We start from the raw sequence: 24,643 nt of genomic DNA, 5'->3' as shown, positions 1-24,643 counted from the left end.
GCAGCGCAACAAGGAGAAGGTGGATTGAACGAGGGTTGAATGAACTCCGAAAAAAGTTCTCTCGCGACTTACAACTATCTTCGAGATAACAAGCGGGTCTAATAACGTAAAATTCGAAAAAGTCTATTTAATTTAAAATTGTTTTCCAAACAGTTTTAAAAACAGTTCCATAAACTAATAAATAATTATGTTTCGAGCTGTGTTGTTTTAACCTGCATTTCAACTATTTAAAAAGATGCTCGTGAAATAGCAGAAAAGAACATGTAATTTTTAAAAATTTATCAATTATGTGCATTGGCATTAAATAATGTCAGTAATGAATTGGATTCTTGAAACAATGGAAGAAAGTAACTTTTCTCTCTATATTTTGTGATATTTTTGAAGTATCCTATTCATAAATTCACGTAAATTGACAGTTGATTGATCCCTTGATGTCTCGTATATATGTAATCGAATTTACAGTCGATCTGTCTGATCGTTCGCTAGTTCTTTCGATCGTGCAAACGTCAGCAATTTTGGTCGTCACGACTCTTCGTTCATAATGCAATGTAATTGGAAAGTTGATCGATGACCTGGCAATCCTGCAGCGTATCGCTTCGGGAAAGATTACGCGAGTGACCTTGTCCTTCGTCGTGTCCCTTCGTGTCCCCTGGAGACGTCGATTCTCTTTCAATTTTAATTTAATATCTGTACCGATTACGCTCGCGAGAGATTCCATCAAGATCGTTCTTTCACGATAATCTTGATTTCAGCTTGTTATTGTTAAAATTAAAATTAATAAAGAATATTATATTATCGTCATAATGATAAAATCTATACATTTCTAATTATTAAAACATGAGATAATATTTCACATACATATTCAACGCTATCATTAAGCTGTAAATTAATAATAATGATGAATTATTAACAATATAAGAGAATTATACATTGAAATATCGTATTAGATATGGCAAGTAATCGTGATATGTTGTGGAACGATCGACAGGATCTTTGACATGTTGCGGACAGTATGTGTGACGTACTACCGGTGCACTCGCGTGTTTTCACGATCAGTCGGGAAAGGACGATCGATTCAAAATTACGTTGTCGACAAGACTCTCCGAGTCGCTAATCGCTCGCGCCTATCGTTTTCTAAACGCAATATATCCGCATAATGGTGTGTGAACGATTCAGCTCTTCCTCTCTCTCTTTCTCTCGCTTTCTACCTTCCTCTTGTACTCGCGGCCACAGGTCGATTGCAATCCGTCTCGTGCGCTGAAGACCTTGACATTCGCATTTGTTACCATTACCCCCTTTTTATCTCGTCTTACGACGCGTGCCTCACAATCTGTCGATTCCGCTTGTTAAATTATCGTGACATATTTTTCATCGCTATTACGCGTCTCGTCCACGCCTGAAATGTCAACATTTTCACAGCCGTCAAGTCGAAAAATAAATCGAATCATTTTAACGAAATGAGAATAAATTTATTTCAATCCGTCTCGGTATTAGAAATTATTTATATAATGGCTCGATAAAAATTGATAATAAAAAATCTATTTCAGTTTATAAACGTGCAATCTAATTAACGATGACTCATTCGAACGGATCTAGGACGCGGCTAGAATTGCAAGCTAAATAGAAAAAAAACTTCGATCGGAATAAATATTGGAGGCGTCGCACGAGTTTGCTAATCATTACACTTGCCTTGTCTATTTGACACCGATTGCGCGAGGCAGCTATTGGCCTTCGTCGAATCAATTTCTTTGTCAAGACGGGTCTCCGAGCGCAAATTCTATCGCGTAAAAAGCTAAAATTTGAAGCCTACTCAAAATTCCACTTTAGAAGCTTCTTTCTCCGAAATCATCGGCGCGAAACAAATATATCATCTTTCGCAACGCAAACAACTTTCAAATATCGTTCGCCAATCGCAGTGTCCTCTCTTGTGTAATATTCTCATATTACAACATAACGCGGGAATTTTCGGGACGGGGCTCGGCAAATTATCCGGATAAATTTACATCAGTGAAAACTGAGAAGTTTTCTCCCCGGTCTACTTCTTTCTCTCTTGCGGAATTTTTGGAGTGCCGTTAAGTCGAGTGATGACGTCATCGTCTTATGTCATGTGAGAGAACAGCGCGATGTAAACGAGTGTAAACGTTTACAGTGTATGTGTACATCCGCTTGTGCATATTCTATCTTTGTTTACTTCTACGAAATACGTTGGAAGCCCTGGAAATATCGGTGAGCGACTAACAAATCCATATGCAAAGGCCGTTTCGTTATATGTATATTCCGTAGGTTTTCTCTTTCTAAATTATTCTGCATAAAAGGAGTAATTATAATTGCTCGAATAACGTGTCTTAGCCAAGTAATCTTCTCTATTGCACTTATCATAAGATGTATAAGTTTTTGATGATATACATCAAATTCGAATGAATCTTCCTCGCGTAAAAATATCGAGACACTATTTCAGATAGCACTTTAATCTTTATTATATTTGTCCACTTCCTAAGTTTTCCTCCTTTTTAGAATTATCGTTAAACAATTTTTCTTTTCAAATTTATTTTTGTAAGCATGCTTTAGTAATATTTTAATTTACAGATATTTTTAACTTGTCTTTAAATGAGAATATTAGATACCAATAAATCAATAAATATACCAACTAAGGAATGAAAATGTACGATAAACACTTTATAAATATTCCGTTGTTTCTTGACGATATTATAGAGGCGCAACCAAGGTCACTTAGAATATCAAAAAGGGATAATATCAAGAGATCGAAACATTGAGAAGTTCCACTTAGAAGTTACAAAAGTTACGCGAATTATGATAAGACTAAATAACTTCATACAACGTGCTTAGTAAACTTACTATCCTTGACTCGTTATCTCTTGCTATGCGGTTGAAAACTTATACTGAAATTATTATGCGGTTGGAGCGATAGCAAATACGTACTGCCGCGGTATATATGGTTGCCTTTGATGTTCTGACATGTTCGAGAAAAAAACGTTCAAAAGTTAATAAACAACAAATAATCATCATTAATTAATTGTTCCACTTTAATACAGCGTGCTAATACATGATAAAGAATTTATGTAATATACCGTGTATGCATAAAAAACCTGCCATTTTCATCGGTCGATGTTAAGTAGCTAATGTTTCTTGCAATGTTACATTTGCGGATAAATGATCTTGGAAGAATCATTAAATTTCTAGTCTTGTTTTCAGTCTTGTTTCATTTGTATCATATATGTATGAAAATATCGTACAGCAATCATTATAATGTCATCCGTAAATATTGCGTATATAATTGCATAATTAACTCGTGTATCCGCGCTACGTGCCGCGAATCTCTCGCGGGACAGCGATACGAATCTGCGACAAAAGCCACACCTAATCGCGATGATACTCACGGCACGATATGCGATGCATAATGCACACATTTTACGGCGATTCACGTGTTTTAAATGTTGTTTTAAATTCAAAAAGAGTGAACGATACAAAAGCAAGCATGACGCGTTTCTTACTTTGTATTATCCTCCGAGACGAACAAAAGAATTGATATTTGTATCATTTCGTCTCGCCGATGAGACGACCTTGTGACACTACAGTATTCCCGAAATGAATGCGAAATAAGCAATAACTAGCTCTCATTCATTCCGTTCGTCTTCAAATGTCAAACGGCAAACGGCTGTTTGCCATCCTTTCGAATTCACCCACGCGTTCACCTCCGATATCTCGATCGTCTTAATTTCGCTCCGATCAAACGGGTGCGGACGTGACGTTCAAGGACGAGCAACCTTGAGAGATGCCGTGCGCTTGTAATTGAAAGGAAATATATCGCCAATCGCCGATTTCATCATTAGCAGCTCGGAGAGCGCACGCGAACGAGATGAATCTATCTTCTGAACACTTGAATTAGCAAGTCAAGGTCGCGCCTTAAAGATGCCTGTCGCGATCCGCCACCGCTTACAGCCGAGAGAGTAATAAAGAATCACGTAATAGAGAATCCGAGTTCTCACGGGCGATTCCTGCAACTCGATTTCGTTCCGCGTATCAACATATCGCGTATTAATCTTTAGTTATTATTAGAAAGACGTCTTAAATGTTTTCTAAATCTTTTGCGAGATATCGAATATTTTTTGCACATTGTGTAATATTAAAGCTAATAACTGATTTAAAAGAATACTTGAAAGAGTAACATCTTATCGACTTATTAATTTTTCATCGTGCTATTTATGATCAAAAGCGAGATCAATTTTATCACTTGCTATTTATGATCAAGTGAAATCTGTTCCGACACATATACGTAGACTTCAAATGTTTATTAATGAACACATGCGTTTCGTTGCGCTCGTTTCGGTCTTGATAAATATTTGCATTCCTCGCTGTACAAAACTCTGTATGATGTCCACTTTTGCGACACTGACGACAGCAGGGTAGCCTTACGAGTTCTTTTATGCAACGCGAGGATTTGTCGATTGTCTTATGTCAATCCGTTAAGATTCTACAATTTTATTCGCCGGATATTTTTTCCTTTGTACGAAAGGAGAAAGTATAAATTGATTTAGTCCTTTCCTGATCCTAACAATAGATTTTAATAATAGTGTAGCGACACATGTGCGTGCGCGTCGGAGTTACTTGATTAATTTACTGAAAACTATGAAGTATCGCGTAATATTCACACACGTAATAGTTTAAGTTTATTAAGCTAAGATAAACTACGCTATGTTAAATAAATATTTGCAGTAGTCTTAATCATCGCGCTCTTAATTAAATTCTTACTACAAAGTTATGCAATTTACATAATTATAGAGTTTGAGATGTGAAATTAAGAAGCATCGCGCGGATGAAGTAATCCATTTATCGCGTAAACTTTCCAATTATTTTGCACGATTACGAAAGTATAACTACCTTTTTCGATGTGATTGCTTAAGTAACGCTCAAAAGTAGTGCCTTAGTTTCTTGACGAGAGATTTCTCTCGTGATTTCATTGTAGCGAAGGCGACAGATACATGAAGGTGACGTGGAAGGATGTCAAGGTGGGTGACCTGGTTCACCTCTCGAACAACGAACTGGTACCGGCCGATCTTTTGCTTCTGAGAAGCAGCGATCCTCAGGGATTAGCTTATCTCGATACGTGCAACCTTGATGGTGAAACGAATCTGAAGCAGCGTCAGGTTATCAGGGGTTTCCTCGATCTGCAGGATACTTTCCAGCCTTCCAAGTTCCGGTCGGTGGTTGAAGTCGATCAGCCAAGTACTAGAATATATAGGTAAATACATGTATGCGATAATTTGTCATGTTCACAACAACAAAAAATCAATCTCTTAGATTCCAATTATTTTTATAAATTTTCAAAGAGCTCAGATAAAAAAAGCAAATATTCCTTAACATGTCTGTAATTGATGTTTCCTTCAATATAAAGTTTTGTTTTTTTTATGATTCATCCCAAAAATGCTTATCGACGGTATTTATTACCGTGATAACGTTTGTAAACCAGTAATTAATCAAATTAAAAGTGATCTCACTAAATGCGTCTGTTAGGTTTCATGGCGCCGTAGTGCACCCGAACGGTGGCAGAGTACCCGTGTCCACGGAAAATCTTTTGCTCAGGGAATGTGTTTTAAAGAACACCGACTTCGTCGAGGGTATAGTCATATACGCTGGTCATGAGACTAAAGCATTGCTGAACAACGGTGGACCCAGATACAAGGTAAAAAAAAAAATTTAAGAAGACAATTAAATTAATAATTGAAATAATTAAAAGAGTGAACACATTCGAAAATAATTACAATTTTTTTATTTTATATAAGAAAAAATAAATAATTTTTCTTGAATATCTTTTGAACTACATAAAATGGTTTTTAGGAGAATATGTCTAAAAAAAAATGTATAATAAAATGTATATTTTACACACACACACATACATATATATATTGTACATTTTATTTTATGTATGTATGTATATGTATATAAAAAAATTGGATCACACTAGTTTAAAAAAAAAATATTTATATATATATATATATATATATATATATATATATATATAATGTTTTTTTTTTTTTAACTACTGATCCAATTTTTTTCATCTGATCAGAAAAATAAATAAACTACGATTTAATCGTTCAATTTAAAAAAATTGTAACTAAAAGTTATGAACAAATAAGATCGTAAAAAAAATGACTTTATTCAACTATAATTAAAATCAGAGAAAGCTTATTCAACGAAAAGCATCAAATGTCAAAAGTCAAACATACGCGAAAGAAAATAAACGAAATTATTCAGATATGCATATTAAATACGATTGTCAAGAAAAAGAAACCTAAAAATAGATAATCTTGCTACATAATTTCGCAATTTGCTCTTTAAATAAATAGATCGCATAGAAAGATAACACGAGAAACCTCTAATGCTCAGATTTAAATTTTTTCATGATACGATTTCAGCGTTCTCGTCTGGAGAAGCAGATGAACAGGGACGTGAAATGGTGCGTAGTGATATTGTTGGTGCTATGCGTGATCGGTGCGTTCGGTTGCCGTTTTTGGTTGTCCACGTACACGGGCTTGACGATGGTGCCGTTTCTACCGGTGGTGCAGGAGCCAGTCTACGAGAGTATACTGACCTTCCTGACCTTCGTTATAATATTTCAAGTGATGATACCGCTGAGTCTGTACGTGACGATCGAGATGGCCAAGGTGGGACAGGTGTATCATATCGGCCACGACCCGGCCCTCCACGACACGGAAACCGGTCGTAAGGCGGAATGCCGCGCGCTGAATATCACGGAGGAATTAGGCCAAGTGAGTGCGGTAATTTATATTAAATGAATCTGCGCGCGCGAGGAAGAATATTTTATACAAATGTATATATCATATAATCGATATTATGAAAATTGTTCTTTCTCATTTGTATTTCTAATTTAAAAATTATCTTTTTATTTAATTCAATCTTTTTATTTAATTAATTTAAATTAATATCCGTCATCGTCACGTCATATATTTTGTAATCTTCTCTGTATTTCTTTGCATTTGTTTTCTCAGACAAAAACTTTATCTTATCGAAAGATCTTTTGAAAGTAATGCATGCAACATATTTGGAAATTACTTGAAATTATCCTGCCGTTGAATTGCAGGTGCAATATGTTTTTTCCGACAAGACTGGCACTCTCACGGAAAACAAAATGCTGTTCAGGCGATGCGTGGTAAGCGGCCAGGATTATTCGCACATAGGCGACAATGAGAATCTGCTTCCGTGCTCGCGGCTTAAAGAGGACCTCCTCATAAGTACATTTCGACACCGTTTACAAGAATTTCTTATTGTTTTGGCCACGTGCAACACGGTTGTTGTAAATTCTCAACCGCATCACGATAACATGAACTCTAGCGGAGTCATCGAGGAACCTCAAAAAAATGGAACTCGCTCTGCAAGGTTAGCACTCGTTAGAAATAAGAATTAAAATTTTAATTAAGAAATAAAAGAAATACAAAAGTACATTTATTACTCTATAAAAGAAAAAAAAATGATTAATCAAACACGACAAATTTTTAATGGACAAATCAAATCAGTTGTTATCACATTTTTATCACGTTTTCTATTAGCTTAATGCTGATATTTTGCAGAATAACAGAGGATACTAATTCATTTCCGACCGTTAATTCCCCGCCGATACCGATATCTCCGAACAGCAGAAATCCCCGCATCTTATCTCCAGTATCACCTGTAATCAGCACGACAAATACGTTTGATGACACGTCGAAATTTCCGTTTAAACTTTCCAGGTTGGTATAATGTTCAATATACATAAAATATGAGTACCCACATAAAATATGAAAATATTTAACAGAACAATTTCTTTTTCAGGCCAAAATTGCTAAATGTAACATCGATACCGAGTCTAGGGATCGGTTTATTGGGACGAAAACTTTCGCCAGATGGCCAAAAGAGACGTAGTCCAGACGCAAAAAACAGCGATGAATTATTACAAAGTCTAGCGATCTACGAAGCGGAAAGTCCTGACGAGTTGGCGCTGGTACACGCGGCACGTGCTTACGACGTCAAGCTAGTGAAACGAACGCCTCGCAGTGCAATCGTTTCTTTTCCAGACAAATCAACGGTCGCGTTCGAAATACTTCACGTAGGTGATTGTGATTGAGCAGATGAAAATCACTCGAGAACGAGTGTTAACTGATTATTCCTCAACCGCTTGCAGGTACTACCATTTGATTCGAATAGGAAATGTATGTCGGTGCTACTCAGGCATCCTCATACCGGCGAGATAGTGTTATACAGCAAGGGTGCCGACACGACGATATTACCAGCGTTGTCGCCGAATGACGAGAACACCGTCTCCTCGGCAAGTATTCGACAATATCTGCAGTCGTACGCGCGTCAAGGGTTGCGTACCCTGGTGATGGCAAGGAGGATATTGACATCGCAGGAATATGAGATATGGCGAGAAAAGCACGATGAGGCGGAACTGGCGACGGAGAACCGTGAACGTCGTATACGCGATTCGTACGCGACGTTGGAGTCGCACTTAACGCTGCTGGGAGCGACCGGTATCGAGGACAAGTTGCAAGTTGGCGTGCCCGAGACAATGGCCGCTCTAGTCGCCGCCGGAATCGTCGTGTGGGTTCTGACAGGTTCGTGAAAAGTCTCATATGCGGGTGAGCGCGCACGCAAACCGGTTTAACATTGACGCACGTGCGTTATTTTTAATACATAATCATCATAGAGAAATATGTGATGGTGGTTCACATCAAATCGTAAATGGATTTGCTCGTAGTTAACTTTCCGTCTATACATTATATTACATAAACAATATTATATAAAGATTAGGAGATAAAAAAATTATGTATAAAATTATGATAAAATAGACGTCTTTCGAAACTACATTCTTGTGCGTAATTAACGCGCAGAAATGTCAAAGCGATTATGTGATATATGTATAAATGTTCGCTTTTGCGGTTTCAGGAGATAAGCCGGAGACTGCGGTGAACGTGGCGTACTCGGCGCGACTCTTCTCGCCGGCTATGCAGCTACTGCAGTTGCAGGCGAGATCGAAATCCGTCGCTGAGACGCTCATACGCGGCTATCTGGAGTCGGCGTGCAAAGAGAGTGCAAACAATGGTCATTCGCAGCAACCAGGCATGATCGCGGATCCAGTCGGCATGTATCCGAATCGCGATTCCACCGAGAGAGATGCCCATAGAATCGGCAGTACGTGGCCACGGCAACGCGCGCTCGTCGTGGACGGTAAGACGTTGACCGTGATCCTGGATCCACGATCAGGTTTGACTGGACCGTTCCTCGAACTCACGAAAACGTGTTCCAGCGTCTTAGCCTGCCGCGCCACACCGTTGCAAAAGGCAAGAATATTATCCGATAATAACGAAACAAGATTGTCAATAAACTCGAGACAAATTCTTTAAACAAGTTCTTCAACTGTAATCTAGTTCTTATAATTGCAATCTAGTGGTTAATCAATACAGTATAAGAAGTACTAAAGCATGATTAATTCTATATTATAGGCATATATAGTTCGCATCGTTAAAAAACAATTGGGAATGAGAACGTTAGCGATCGGCGACGGCGCAAATGATGTTAGTATGATACAGACCGCCGATGTGGGCGTCGGTATCTCGGGGCAAGAAGGTACGCAGGCAGTGATGGCGGCGGATTTCGCGATTTCACGATTCTCCATACTCAGCCGGCTCCTCCTTCTGCATGGGCACTGGTGTTATGACCGTCTCGCCAGAATGATTTTGTATTTCTTTTACAAGAATGCAACTTTCGTCTTCCTCGTGTTCTGGTTTCAGGTGAGCATCGCGAAGAAGAGAAATAATTATTAAAGAAAAAATGTATAAAAATAAATAAAACACTGTTTTCTGCGTAAAATAACTATAGCTAGAAAATTTATGTGTATGTTTTTCAAATATATATCTCTTTTTTTTACAGTTATATTGCGGTTTCTCCGGTGCCGTAATGATAGATCAAATATATTTAATGCTATACAACTTGCTGTTCACTTCGCTGCCACCTCTAGCTTTGGGCATTTATGATCGAATCGCCGCGCCTCGAGTGTTACTTTCAGCACCGGAATTGTACACAAGAGGACGTCTGGGACTAGTTTATCAGCCGCACTCGTTTTGGCTCACAATCGGCGATGCTCTTTACCAAAGTCTCATTATTTTCTTTACTACCAAAGAGGTTAGTACAATATATAAAGAAACTCGATTGATCATTGCGTACAAAGATTTTCGTCATTTCATCATTCTTTCAGGTTTATCATGATTCGATGATCGATATATGGGAATTTGGGACGACTATTATGACAGCGTGCATCGTTGTCATGCTGCTTCATGCTGCCATAGAAATTAAATCTTGGGTAAGTAATACAAATAAAGAAGAAATGAAGATGTTGTTTTCGTCAATAATCACGTTGTCTATTTCAGACTATAATTCACATTGGTGCCATCTTGGGTTCCTTGGGCATATTCTTTGGATTTTGCCTTTTTTATAATGCCGTCTGCGTTAATTGTATGGGTTTACCCGGATCCTTCTGGGTAATGGAAGAAGTCGTTACGCGTCATACGTACTGGTTCACTGTAGTACTTACGTCTGTCCTCGCACTAATGCCTAGGTATGCTCGCTTTATAATTAAATTAAGACTATGCAATAATTGTGTAAGTGTTTAATTTAAGTAATTAATTCAAGACTGTAAAGATGAGCTTGCAGTTTTATCATCTTTGCTTTGATTTTTATTTTGTATACTTTAAGCTCTCTGCGCGCGTTTACAATTCCATATAATTGGTCTTATATCGGTATAATTATACAATGGCATTCTTTGTTTCCTTAATGATCGAAGGTTAGTCTATAAGGCGATACAATCCACCATTGCACCAGACGCTATACAAGTCGTCTCGCAGCAAATTGCCGCAAAAGGCGGTAATCAAATTCGTCGGCAGCGTATCAGCAGTCAAAGAGGCGAAATTAACTTTATTGCTGGATGGTCACGTTCCTCGCAACATGCTACCATCAGGTATATATATGTCGATTACTTCGTGCTATCTAATTACTCTAAACACAGGTTCCGCAATATTCGTTTTTCCAAATGTATAATTCATTATTTATTGCAGACCCGACAGCTACAGAAGCAAAAGCAGCGCTCTCACGACTATCGTTGCGTGACAGGCACAATCGGATTGAAATGAAGCGTGCCTATCTCATTAATTCGGAAAGTCGATCGTCGTGAAGGAAGGAAAAGTACGCGGGCTCTTTACCGCCGCGATCCTTTTCGAAAGCGTGTTCATCGGTTAAGAGGAATTTTTTCTGACCTTCTTTGAAAGTCGTTCGCACTGACCACCTCTGTGATTAACTATTTCTGGTTCATGATTCTCTACAGATCGTGGTTGTAGCTACGTAATGATGTAGCGAAAGGAAAGTTAGTTAATCGTGGTTGGTGCAGCCGAGCGTGAAAATTCGCGCTCGTAGCTATCTAATCGTGCAATATAGATTATTAAGAAGCGTCGAAACTTTGTGACGCGTTCGCCGCGCGTTCTCGTTATCGCGATAACGCTAATATTTTCATTGCCATTCTCGAGTTCGAGTTATCGCGACTGAATTAAAAATCGAGTGGCCTTAAATCTCAGATTGTTCGTTGCATTTAATGGCTGTGACTTCTAGGGACCAAGACTGTGCGTTACAATTGTATCAGGCAAGCCGAATTCGAGCGAAAATCTCTTATACTTATTATTTCAAGTATTTTATTTGTATTTTTTTTCCAGTGAAACTTCACTCGAACGTATATCCGCGTGTATTCTATTTTCAAGCGGAAGACCAACGAACGGAGATACAAAGATGGATATATCGAGCGTTTTATTTATATATACATATACCTTCAGAGAATAAATGTACAAAGTGTTATATAAAAAAAGAGTGCTAAGTATATATGTATATACACAGTGTGTGTTTCGCGAGAGGCGCGGTTCACCCGCTGATAGATATTTTATCAAACCGATTTATTTTTTAAACAAGTTTGTAGCTAAATTATCATTAGATGTTACGCGTTACACCGTAAAGCGAACAGTAGGAAGCAGGCGCGGACGCAAAGAATCGTGATTGCGTCAAGTTATTTCCTATTTCCGGTTGATTCGCACGCGCGATCGATGGAACGCCTCAGATAAATTATAATATAATATGACGTTATACACGTGCTTTGTTATATCTATTGTTATGTTACTATCAATATCTGAGAGAAAATATTGTGAGATATCGATTTAGAGCTTTTAATTTGGATAATGCATATTAAATGTTATATCGATAACACGTTGCACGTGCTATCTCATAGTATTTTGATAATGATCGGATTATCGTTGTATGCGTTTACCAATGTAAGGAGAATGTGTTGCGGAATTAAAAGAAAACGAATCAACTCTTTCTTCGTTATTTGCATCTGTTTCTGTCAGCCAATTGCCTTTTTACCCAATCGTCCTACGTAAACATTAAATCAATAGATCTCGTATAACTCATATAATGTAACTGATGCACTAGAAACCAAATCGAAAAAGAGAGATTCTTTACATATATGTATTGCTTTCTTGATGTACATATTTTTAGCAATATTTTTTTTTTTATAAAAGAAAATAAAAGCCGAGAAGATATAATTATATATGTAAAAGTTATGGATACAATTAATTGTGGAATTAACTTTCTTCATGAATCACTTTAGTCCGTGAAATCATTTATAAACGATAGCGGTAAAGCTGCGCTATATTGTTAATTGCATTTATAAACGAATAGCGCCTATAAAGTGTAAATTTGTGCTTGGATGCTCACGCTTTTTTACCGTTTATTTCTTTTCTTTTGATTCTCAGAAAGACCTTAATGATGTCACGATGATGTCGATAATGTAAATACTATTTACAATTGCTTATTTCGACAAAATAAAATAGCGTGAATTTTTAATCAAAGAAAAACGTTATAAAAGCGATATTATTTTACATGGTCTTATTAATAAAGATATTATGAGATATAGTATGTAGTTAAAAATTGATCATCCATTTTTAAAAATATCAATTATTTAACACGTTGGCTGCCACCATAAGATTCAACAAGGCATTCCCCGTGTGCCACGATGGAAATGAACAAACAAATGTAACGAAACTAAACTTTTATTATTCTTTGGACATAAAAGATACATAAACAAATATTTCTTGGTAAAAAACTAGTGAGGTCACAGGTAATGCTCATGGCCTCCTTCTATTGAATAGAGTAACTACTGTGCAACACAAGTGATGCTCATGGTACCTAAGTGAACTATTTTTATTAGATATTATTTTTTAGCATCACCGGTGATGCTCATGACAGCCAACGTATTAAATAAAACAAGATTTATCCTTTTTAAAAATTATATACAGATTCTTTTTTTTATTCACCATTTTTATATATACTTAATTGCTTGCAAAATGAGCGATTCTTGTTTCGATGTGAACGTTAAAAAATTAATGGAACAAATAGCGGTAAAAACGCGTGAGCATCCGAAGCGTACTTGTTTAAAATAAGTAACAGCCGAACACGAGCGGATCCGACTGTGAGCACCACTGACATATGCGGAAACGTCAGGACGTTGGAGGGGATGGATCGGAGAGGGTGAAGGTGGAGAGAACACGGAATGCCGTTGGCATGCTGGCGTACTGTCTCCTCAGTACTGGTTGGCCAGGCGGTAATCGCTCGTGCAACGGCGTGAAACGTAAAAGTTCCTTGGCAGATGCGTGGTCGATCCGAGATACACACGTGTTCGTTTAATAAATTAACACTTCCCGCGTATTCGCGAACGCGAATTAATCGAATCCAAGAGGTAAGTGCAAGGATCAACGAAAAATCAACGCCAAACGTTCTATCTGTTCGTCTAACGCTTATCTTTCTTTGTTCCGTGATTGAAATTCGCTGTGTTGATGTGCTGGAAACCGCTATCGACTTTCCATGATTCTACATCTCTTCCCTTAGCAAACTTAAAAAAAATATTTAAAACATTCGATATATAATTTACAATCACATGATTATTACTCATAATCTGTCGTAAAGATATACAACGGCGTGCTGACTAGGCGAATAATAAATTATAAATTTTACGATTGCATCTGTCTAGTTACAATGCACGCGAGGTCCAAGGTTGAAAATTGGACAACAGCTGATTTGCAGCAGTGTCATACGACGCATGCTCCAATTTTTTCCCAACTTAATATTTTATTTCGCGGAAACGTTGTAAATTGCGGAACTAAAAATGCTTAAAGGGTAATTGTATGGTTAATTAACTTATTAAATAGCACGCAATAAGATACCTCTCCATTCCTTTTGAAATGAGAACCGATATACATTGGCTCGAAAATAAACCATCGGTTATATGGCACATTGTAATTTTTATTTTTCTTTATTTTGTCATTTACATATCCGATAACACGCGATCGCATTTTTTGTGGGCCGAAAGCTTGGAGTTTAATCTAAAAAAATTTTTTTGCAAGTATTCTGTTAGTGCTATTAATCATACATTAATTAATATGTATGCATACTATACATAATGCCACGTCAAATATTTTTATGAGTTTTAAATATCGATCCGGTCAGTGTATTGTTCCATTTTTAATCTAATGTGATAATGAAATTACACGTAGGTGTATGATCACCGTAATGCTTTCGGTATCTAGTTACAGTAATGACGTCATTGGGAAACTCGCGATATTTTTGAGGATTAATCGTGACTAACGGTTTCGTCGACGCGATGCGCCAATCGACACACATAGCGCACATACTCGTGATAACGTGTCTTTCGAATTATAACGATTCATAGCGATGAACAGAAATACGATAGAATATGAAATATGCTTCGGGAACTGTAGATTAAAGGGATTAAGGAAAAGTAATTAATTACGCGAATAAATTCTCATTCAGGAATTAAAATCTTGAGCGATTAAAAGGAAGGATTGAAAATTAAAGGTTAAGGCCACATCCTCTTCTTCTTTACTGATTAACCTTCTACACAACCACGTATTGATCCTTTCCAGTCACGCAGTAACTGTAGCGATGTAATCAATTATCAACCGATTTGGATTTTTAAAAATTCTTTAAAAATTTTGCTCATTATTTCTAGTATCAATTAATAAAAGATTTACTTATATGATTTAACATTTCATTTTTTTCTCTTTTAGAAAGATTGATTGTAATAAATATTCCCTTTTATGAGAACGAACGAAAAGAAAATTCAATATTTAAAAATTGACTAAATCTTTCCGAAAGAAAATCAGAAATTGAGTTTTATAATTTAATTCGAATAATGTATTTTATATCTTTTTATGTCTCTTTTAATTCATCGATTTTTTACAGATTGGAAATTCTTGTCAAGAAGATTAAAGGAACGGACTATCTGCACGTGATTGGTATCAGTTGCATCTATCCTATAATTAGGAAAATGAGCAGCTCAACATTTGTGAATACATCTTTTGATATTCATCATGAAAGCAGTGTCCTTGATGTAGACGACCTTTGATGTTACATGATCTATCAAAGAGCCTCAAACAAATCAAGTTCCTGTTTTAGATTCACCGTTTCAAATCTAATGTTTATCCGTGAGAAAACTTTCAAAGTGTATCTGTGAAAACAACAATTGTAACGAAAAGATTGTTCAAAATGCACGATTCTTGACAAAAAAGGAAGATTGCAAATTAGAAAGTAGATAAAATAAAATGATAAAATATCAAAAGATATCCGGAGCAAACGAAAAACATTCCTGAATAACGTGATATTTGTGGGAAACAAAAATTATATAATTTTAGAATTATAAATCTTTCAAAGAGATAACGAAAATAACGGAGAAAACCAATAAAATCCAGAATCTTTCGATTATCTCTCTAAAGTAATAAATTCTTATATAAATAACGTGTGTAAATTCATACAGTGCGTGAATTTATGACTTTGCCAAAACTCGATAACATATGATAAAAGACACCGATAATAACACGTGATAAAATTTAGTGTGACGAAGAGTTTAAATTATACCAAATCCATCTCGCATCATTGACGACGATATTTACACAAGACGAACATATTTATATTAACGAAGAAGTGAGAAAACAAATTTAAACAATAGTTCTATTGACAACATCGATTCACGTCAAAAGTGAAAAATGCGTATATTAAAGCTAACGAGTTTGTCTTATGTTCTATAACTTACATAATCGCGTCAGAGACGAATCAATCGTGTGTCAACGATGACCTTGGCGATCTCTTACCGATGGTGGTTCGCGGGCTCGATTGTATCAAGGAAGCGAATGATGATGCCAAAGAGAAGTTGACGCCGTCCTCGATCACGCGAATAATCGCGCTCGGTTATCATTTTGACATCTCCCGATGCTTCTCGGAGATGTTACGAGTTGCTTGTGGGCAAAAACGCGAATATAATACGAGAAGTTGAGTCAGAGAGAGATAGAGAATCACGTGACAAGACGCAGCAAGTGAAAGATGACGGTCAGCTATACAGCCGAAGTAGCCACTTGCAGAGGGCTCGGTTGCTTTCCCAAATTGCTTCTCAGGTGAGATGATAAATTTCATTCTCTGGCATTCATAAAATCATTTTGAATGAAGTTAATTATAATTATTAAAATTTGGTAATTTGTCGTTTATCAAGAACGAAAATTTTGATGAATTTTTTCTTGGAATTTTTGTTATTCAAACTATTGGAAAATTATTATTTATTATCTATATATCTGAGATTAATCTCTTTTCATGCTAAATTTATAATATTTCTATTTTATTACTTTTACGTCTATGCGATATTATTATTAAAGTTATAAGAATATGGCAAATTGGAAAACGGGATATCTTTTTATCGTTGTGTAAAATTTTTATTTAAATATATAGACAAGTATAAATAAAAAAATTTTTACTTTAGACAATTTATCGAAACTTGGCATGCACGTGCATATGTTATATAAAACGTTCTATTTCAATATCTTTTGCAACTTTTGATTGATTTTTTATTTTACTATTCAGAATATATATTAATCTTTTTTTTATTTCATATAGATGTAGATGATATTTATAGATTTATAGATTGATTTTTTATTTTATTATTAAAAATATATATTTAAAAAAAAAATTGCTTGTCTATATATTTGAATAAAAATTCTACACGATATTAAAAAGTATTCTATTAATATTCAACCTATGTTAATTTTATATATATATTGTGCAACTGTTTACAATTTCTATATTTATATTATTTTCCACCCACATGTTCCGTTATCTTTTCATCCTCGTTTTCCACATAGAATTGCAATGCGAATTAATGCAATTGCAAAAAAATATGATAAAACTTTTTTTCTCCTTTTAATTTTTCGTCCGCGTTAATCATTCAACATTCAACATTTTTTACGTAAAAATGACGTAGTTGTAGATTTAGTAAATGCCATTCACAATGATGTTCAGACAAGCGAGCTGCGTTCTCGAGAATAATATTCACCGTAAATTATATTGAAGTATTCCCAAATAACGGATGACGACACGTTTTTGACGTGTGTGTTTGCATAAAAATACGACACTCTTCGTCATCCAACGTTGACACACTACTTCAAACCGGATTTGCCTTCAACCGGTGATGCCGGCATTCGTAGAAAGAAACTAAGATACGGTCTCTACTCGTAAGCAGAATTATTGACTTTCGGTTCGATAACGAGTTACGTGATAACATCAGTTGTATATATTAGGTGCAACGGTTTTAAAATGAAAAGTTTTAACTGTTTTGTTACAAATCGTAAAGCTAGATTTTCATTAGGACTTTTGTCTATTCGCCAAACAGAGATACGATTTCTTGGCATGAAAGATCATCTCAAGTCGTATCTCTTTCGCATGACAGATGTTCGCTTCTCATTTACGAGCTATGCAATTTGTTTCAGATGGCGAGCGAGTATTTACAAGCTTGTCTGGCTCGACCTATCGGTTTTCCTCATCACCTACTATTCGCTATCCGGTATCTACCGATTGTTATTAAACGAGGACCAGAAGAAAACATTCGAATTTGTGGTGGCATACTGCAATGAGTTTAGCGATCTAATACCAGTTTCGTTTATCTTGGGTTTCTATGTTACTATCGTGATGACTAGATGGTGGAATCAATACTTAGCGATACCATGGCCCGATTCTATTGCGGTCTTTGTATCAGCCACTATACATGGAAACGACGAACGCGGTCGTTTAATGCGGCGTACGATCCTTAGGTATAAAGCATAATGTAAAGTTGTTATAAAGTTGTATAAAGAGTTGGAAGAAATAATGTCAGAGAAAAGAAAAATAGTATAATATTGTTTCCTTTTCTTCTAAACGATAAAACACGATCAATCTTTTATATATAATTTTCTTTCATAATATATATTTAATTTATTATGAATCAATTAAATATCTTATGTAAGTAACTATACATTTTTCATCACGTTTTAAATAAAATTTAAAAAAATAGAAGCTAAGAAATGCATTTTTTTCTGATTGTAAAATAATTATAAAATGATTTCGCACAAATTCTATTAAGAGATAAAATAAGAGATGAGATAAGATAATTCTATTAAGAAATACATAAATCCTATTATTCTAGGTACGTGTGCGCCTGTCTGACTGTGGTCCTAACAAATGTCGCGCCGCGAGTAAAGAAAAGATTTCCTACCTTGGAGCATTTCGTGGACTGCGGCCTATTACTGGACAACGAATTAACGATATTCCAGAGTCTGAATGCGAAATTTCCAAAGCCAAGCAAGCATTGGCTGCCGATAGTCTGGGCCGCGAGTATCGTGACCCGCGCTCGAAAGGAAGGTCGAATACGCGATGATTTCGCAGTCAAGACTCTCATCGACGAGCTCAACAAATTTCGCGGAAAGTGCGGCACTATTTTACATTACGATACAATCAGTGTCCCGTTAGTCTATACTCAGGTAACTATAAATTCTTCTAAAGTCAATAAAAATTAACGAAAAAAGCGATTCGTAGATACATCATTCAGAAAATAAATACATATTTAAGAAAAACGTATGTGTGTGTAAGATTTATTGTAAGCTTATGTCTCAGAGTTTTAAATCTTATTTTATTCTTTTCGTCACGCAGGTCGTCACACTAGCTGTATACACTTACTTCTTAACCAGCGTAATGGGTCGTCAATGGATTCAAACGTCAAACTCGGTCATCGACCAGTATTTTCCGGTATTCACAACATTACAATTCTTTTTTTACATGGGCTGGCTAAAGGTCGCTGAAACGCTGATCAATCCGTTTGGCGAGGACGATGACGATTTTGAAGTAAATTGGTTAATCGACCGCAATTTGCAAGTAAGAGTTGCTCTCTCTCTTTTTTCTTTTTCAAAATTGATAATAATTTATCTAAATTTACAATTATATAATAAATTTTCGTGCGTTTACTTACTACAATTAAATGTATGTGTGGAGGAAACATTACTTTTTTAACGAAATATCGATATTTGATGACGTTATTATTCGTTCGCTTTTAAGGTAAGCTATTTGATCGTCGACGAGATGCATCACGATCATCCAGAACTTATACGCGATCAATATTGGGACGAAATATTCCCCATGGAGCTCCCATATACCGCTGCGGCGCAACCCTTCCGCGAGGAACATCCTCAACACTCGACAGCCGGTATACAATTGTCCGCCGCGCAACAAGAACTGCAACCATCATCGGTTAAAATCGAGGATCTAGCGCCGGATGATCACAAATTCCACTCCGACATAGGCGATGACGCCGCGTCGGGGATACATTTCACCGTGGGCGGAAAATTTTCCCGGTAATTGTTCAGTTCCTTCAATAATATTTATTCAAATTTAAAAAAGAAATATGTTTACTGACGCGTCATCATTATTTTTAATGCGAAATTAGAAACGGTACAGAGAGCACTGAGAGATTAGTAAGGTAACTTTTATCAATATATTCGCGATGAATTAATATAGCGTAAGAATATATTAGAAAGTCAATAATTTATTTTGAATGAGGAATAATACATTAAAATCAGATTTTTTTAAAATATGGTGAGATGTAATAGCAACTGAGTATTTACGATTCTAAGCTTTGTTAATTTTCCATTAGAAGTGCCAGTAGAGTGAGTAATCGAGAGCGCAACCTTAGCGGCGGTTCAATTCCTAGCCTGGGTGGCTCACTCACGAGAATAAACAGCGTTACCAGTGTACTTAAGAGATTCTTTAGTAAGGAAGACAGACCGGACGGAAGTACCGCAAGTGGTACTAAAACTCCAAAGATTACGAACTCATGTTCGGCAGCTTCCTTGCAACTACGACCAACTGGTATGTCTCTTATTTAATGTCAAATTAAAATGATGATGATTCGAAATTGTGAGATCAAGATAGATTACAATGGAAATGATTGCAGCTGCGAGTGGTGCAGGAGGTTCCATGAAGATAGGCGTCATCGAGGAGGTAGACGAGCAAATGACGCTCACATCGTTACGTCAATCGAACGATAATAGGCCTCATGTACAAAGTATATTCGCACAAGGCCCACCACCACCGAGCGAGCCTGTCGACGTGCCTGGACCAGCACAATTTCGTAGCCGCGAAGTATTCTCCAGGAGCGCACCTGCACGAGCAGCAACCAGTAGCGCGGAATCGGGAACCGTGCGCGAAAAATCAAGAGTTCTAAGGTTGGTAACTTAACAACAGATATGTGATACAAGTGATATTTGATTTTTCAATGATATTTATAAATATATGTATTGAGAAATTCCACGAATGAATTCCTATATGTGACAAATATAGATTAAAAAATGACACTTTATTAAAAATATATATTGGATTTTTAATTAAAATATGTTTCTCTTCATAAAATTAAATTTCTAAAGAAACTTGAATACATATCTGTGTGTGTATACTTGAGAATAAATTTTATTTAAATATTGCAATTATAATATAATTTCAGGGAATATTTTATAATGGTCTTATAAAATTTTTCAGAACACAAGAATCCATGCAATCGGCACGATCAAGCATCACCTATGAACCGGCGAGTCCCGGTAGCGGGATAAACGATGATGTACCCAGTACCGCAAGCTCCTCGTGTTCCAGCGACAGCTCCGGGAACGAATTTACAAAATTGAAAACCGAGAGAAAGAAAGAGAGACGTAAACGAAAGCTCACTCGAAGTGTTAGTGGGCATATCGGTACATTTAGCCAATCGAAAAGTTCTCCCGATGCGGAGACTCTTTTGCTGACGGAATTAGCGGACACGTCGCGACGCGGCATGGGCGAACGTGACGAACAATTTTAGAAAAAATGTTTTTTTTTTTTACATCCATATTTTCATGACTGGCCTAAATAAGCCTAGATATCCAAATAAAAAATTGGATAGAGTAACGCGATAATACATCACCGCACAAGTGATAGATTTTTTTACGTGTTTTCAATATACACACATATTGAAATAATATTTCGTGAAAAGAATCTATAATTGTGTTGTCATTATTCAGAGCAAAGTGCTGGCGATATAAATTATTATTCATGTATAGAAATCAATTGTAATTCTCGCGAGATCAGTCTTAAGTTTCGAATTTATCAAATTGATAAAAGAAAGTTTCAAATGGATGTATATATGTATCACGTAACAGAAGTGTTTTTAATGAATATATACATATATACATATACATATGTAAACATTATTGTGCGAAAACTATTCGTATAAACAACAAAACCAAAACAAACAAGGAAAGTTTCATAATATTTCATAATATTTATAAGTGAAAAACGAAAAATCTCGTATCTTTTAGTATAAAAAATGTATATAGCAAAAACATATAATTAATTTTGACTATAATTAAGTAAGTATACTGATATACGTAGAGAGAATACTTCCATAATACGTCTCTAAAGGGTCGTCTACAATGGCCGTAGCATAAGGTTGTAAGGCCGTAGTCGTAAGAAATTGACCAATCACAGTTGATTATTCTCCTGAACTTCAACTGGGATTGGTCAATTTCTTACGACTACGGCCTTACAACCTTATGCCACGGCCATTGTAGACGACCCTTAACGAATGAGAAACATAAGAAAAACTATGAAGGTGCTATTAATGAAAATGTATTCGATTCTTATTCGATATATCTGATTAAACCTCTTTTTAAAAAATTACAAAGTTTGGAACATTGCCTTTGAAAATTTATAAAGAGGAATAATTTCAAGTTTACGTAAAAAAAGTTATAAATATAAATTAAAATCTAATTAAGATCTGTTTACATAACTATATATTTAAACTTTGTATTCAATTTTTTATTTTGCGTGAATTTAATATTCATATTTCATCTCAGTATTACACATAAATATATTTATGATCTTTTGAATGTATGCACAATGTGACTATTGTCATTTTCGATTCAACATTCCACAATATACACAATTTGTTATGATGCCCGTAAGTAAGTCATTTTTTTGCAGTATTATTAAAATAAAGTATTTTCGATAACATAAACATTGGTTTTTCATCTATTACAACATAAACAAAATCTCTTATGTTTTGTAATCGTATACTACAAAAATGAAAAAAAACCGAGTTTATCGCTCTTGAATGAATGAAACAGAAGTTACAATTTTTGTCAATTTGAGCCGAGATTTACTTTCAAATAATAGGAAAAAGAGATTTAAAATCTATCGCAGAGCTACGAAATATCGAAGCGATGAATTAACCGCGGTAATTATATGTCGAATTAATAATAATCGAACGATCCATTTACTTCGAAGAAGGGAATTTGAATTTCACGGCAAATATGTTTGCGGTACTTACCGCCAAATGTTGTCGGACCTGCATCAGTCGCTCTGCAAGCTGTCCGCAGATCGGAGCCATCGTACATCGTAATTCCATAATCGCCAGTGAATACACAATGTTAAACACACGAAATCGCGACAAATACGCGCACATTACAGCGTAGCGCGTCACGACCTTTGACGACGCGAAACAAATTTCCGAGGACACACGTCTACTCGGTCGCAGACGCGCGCGCGCGCATTCGGCCACCTTCGGGCGCGCTCGGCCATCTTCGGGCGCTCGGCCGCCTTCGCTCGCGTTCGGCCGTCTCCGCGCATGCTCGGCCGTCTCCGGCGTCGGTGGGGCGGCGAGCGGCGAGCGGCGGCCGGCCGCGGTACCTAGCAGTGCCAGACCGTCGGCGAGAGGTGGCGGTGCCGTTTCACGCGTCAACGCGGAGTGGGAATAGAAGGGGCTCGCGTTCGCGAGCCGAGCCGAGCCAAGCCGAGAGCCGTGTGCGCTGCCGGACCGTAGTAGCGTGGAGCAGCGCGACATTGGCTTTTAGCGGTGGCGCGGCCCGTGCGTGCCATAACGGCCACTGCCGGACACGACAGGATCCATAGTACAGTAGTAGTGCGCGTTCGTTTACAAGATGGCAGACGACGGTCCGTCCGCGGCGGAGGACGCGACCGCGACCGCGGCGGTGGCGGCGGCGAGCGAACTGGGGGACGGTGATTCTCGCGTGACGAGGGAGCGGCACAAACGCGCGGACGCCACCACGCCGATCGCGACGACTCCGACTCCGGGTCAGGACGCTTCGTCCGCGAAGCGCGGCCACGAGGACGCGTCTTCGATCGACGATCATTATCGTTCGCCCCACGATCGCCGCGTCCATCACCGTCATCATCAGCATCATTCACCTCGTCATTCTTACCATCATCCACCGCCACCATCTCCTCATCATTATCATCATCATCATCATCATCACCACTTTAATCCCCATCGCCATCACCTTACCAATCATCGCGACAACGATAGCGATCGCGTCGGCAGCAACCACGACAGTGGTGGTAATAGTATTAGTAGTAGTGGCGGTGGTGGTGACGATTCGTCGTCGTGCGTCGACGCGACTGGGACAGCCGCGAGTGACGACGAGAAGAGCGGCAGCGGCAGCGGTGGCGTCGGCATCGGCGTCGGCGTCGACGGCAGTGGCAGCGACGACGGCGGCGGCAGTGGCAGTGTCGGTCTGTATCGTCGCGACGATGTTAGGATCGAGGTAGTCCGTAGCGTCGTGTCCGAGGACGACGACGACGACGAGGACGACGACGGGGACGGCGACGACGACGACGACGATTATTACGACGGCAGCGGCGGCGTCGATAGTGACTGCGACGGTGATAGTGCTGGCAGGAGAAATAATATTAGTGGTAGTAAAAGTGGTGCTGGTGGTGTCGCGCTAATCATGACCGGTGGTAATAATAATAACGCGGCGATGCGCGTCGGTGTCGAGGGCGCCGACGGGGCGACCGACTCGTCGTCGTCGTCGCCGCGACGCTCGAGCGCGGACGGTGCGCCGGAAGTGAACGACCGCGAGGATCGCGACGGCGGCAGGAGGAGAGCGAGCGTCGCCGTAGTCGCGACGACGACGAGGGAGGCGAAACCGATGGCGGAGCAAGAGACGCGAGTGGTCGGCGAGGACGCTGCCGCGGCTACGAAGACGGACAACGGCGCGGTCGCCAGGCACCAGGGCAGCCCGTTCAAGGGACAGGTTAGGATGGCCGAGGACACCCTCGTAGGGCCCTGCGGCAAGAAGCGGTGCGCCGATCGATACGACAGCTCCGAGAGCTCTGACAG

At 37.9% G+C, this 24,643-nt stretch overlaps 3 protein-coding genes and 1 long non-coding RNA gene across 7 annotated transcripts in view; 3 read left to right on the top strand and 1 right to left on the bottom strand.

Annotated features, from left to right (window-relative positions):
• LOC145963704 (phospholipid-transporting ATPase VD) overlaps positions 1-12,424 on the top strand; it is a 21,400-nt gene extending 8,976 nt beyond the window's left edge. Inside the window, exons 5-18 of the mRNA XM_083085843.1 lie at positions 4,985-5,260; positions 5,533-5,701; positions 6,438-6,791; positions 7,124-7,419; positions 7,611-7,769; positions 7,852-8,125; positions 8,201-8,633; positions 8,965-9,359; positions 9,522-9,809; positions 9,949-10,200; positions 10,274-10,378; positions 10,446-10,633; positions 10,859-11,032; positions 11,130-12,424. Coding sequence (XP_082941969.1) covers positions 4,985-5,260; positions 5,533-5,701; positions 6,438-6,791; positions 7,124-7,419; positions 7,611-7,769; positions 7,852-8,125; positions 8,201-8,633; positions 8,965-9,359; positions 9,522-9,809; positions 9,949-10,200; positions 10,274-10,378; positions 10,446-10,633; positions 10,859-11,032; positions 11,130-11,181 — 3,415 coding nt within the window. The 3' untranslated portion in view covers positions 11,182-12,424. The remainder of the gene's footprint in view (positions 1-4,984; positions 5,261-5,532; positions 5,702-6,437; positions 6,792-7,123; positions 7,420-7,610; positions 7,770-7,851; positions 8,126-8,200; positions 8,634-8,964; positions 9,360-9,521; positions 9,810-9,948; positions 10,201-10,273; positions 10,379-10,445; positions 10,634-10,858; positions 11,033-11,129) is intronic.
• Positions 1-24,642, bottom strand: part of LOC145963710 (uncharacterized) — a 27,635-nt gene extending 2,993 nt beyond the window's left edge. The window contains exons 1-2 of one of the 2 annotated variants that reach the window (XR_014436235.1): positions 22,832-24,642; positions 4,900-5,247 (exon numbers count right to left, since the gene is read on the bottom strand). This is a non-coding gene — a long non-coding RNA (uncharacterized LOC145963710). Of the gene's footprint in view, positions 1-4,899; positions 5,248-16,219; positions 16,464-22,831 lie in introns of those variants that run through there. The other variant, XR_014436236.1, reaches the window with a different exon arrangement.
• LOC145963707 (bestrophin-4) lies at positions 13,689-21,344 on the top strand. 3 transcript variants are annotated; one of them, XM_083085853.1, is made up of 10 exons: positions 13,689-13,849; positions 15,373-16,577; positions 17,940-18,260; positions 18,632-18,965; positions 19,135-19,356; positions 19,537-19,832; positions 19,925-19,957; positions 20,132-20,346; positions 20,432-20,702; positions 21,013-21,344. In XM_083085853.1, exons 2-10 carry the CDS (start codon positions 16,507-16,509, stop codon positions 21,323-21,325), a joined length of 2,076 nt encoding a protein of 691 aa, XP_082941979.1. In that variant the 5' UTR covers positions 13,689-13,849; positions 15,373-16,506; the 3' UTR covers positions 21,326-21,344. The 3 variants fall into 3 exon arrangements, with proteins under 3 accessions (XP_082941979.1, XP_082941981.1, XP_082941980.1); XM_083085854.1 differs by lacking the exon at positions 13,689-13,849 and adding an exon at positions 14,676-14,985; XM_083085855.1 differs by lacking the exon at positions 19,925-19,957.
• The window catches only part of Jing (AE binding protein 2 jing), an 89,059-nt gene continuing 87,602 nt past the window's right edge, over positions 23,187-24,643 (top strand). Inside the window, exon 1 of the mRNA XM_083085844.1 lies at positions 23,187-24,643. Within this exon, the coding sequence (XP_082941970.1) occupies positions 23,442-24,643 (1,202 nt within the window). The 5' untranslated portion in view covers positions 23,187-23,441.

This window comes from Camponotus vicinus, unplaced genomic scaffold (assembly GCF_025532165.1).
Source record: "Camponotus vicinus isolate PSW18456_S1 unplaced genomic scaffold, iyCamVici1.0 SCAF_13, whole genome shotgun sequence".
In the NCBI taxonomy this organism is placed as follows: Eukaryota; Metazoa; Arthropoda; class Insecta; order Hymenoptera; family Formicidae; genus Camponotus; species Camponotus vicinus.
Note: the sequence above shows the minus strand (reverse complement) of the source record. Positions and strands in the feature narration are given on the sequence as shown.

Excerpts from the sequence above, each read along its gene's own strand:
- LOC145963707 (XM_083085853.1), top strand. The coding sequence starts at position 16,507 with ATGACGGTCAGCTATACAGCCGAAGTAGCCACTTGCAGAGGGCTCGGT. Across the intron at positions 18,966-19,134 it reads TCCCGTTAGTCTATACTCAG|GTCGTCACACTAGCTGTATA; the intron begins GTAACTATAAAT and ends TTCGTCACGCAG. Across the intron at positions 20,347-20,431 it reads CTTGCAACTACGACCAACTG|CTGCGAGTGGTGCAGGAGGT; the intron begins GTATGTCTCTTA and ends AAATGATTGCAG.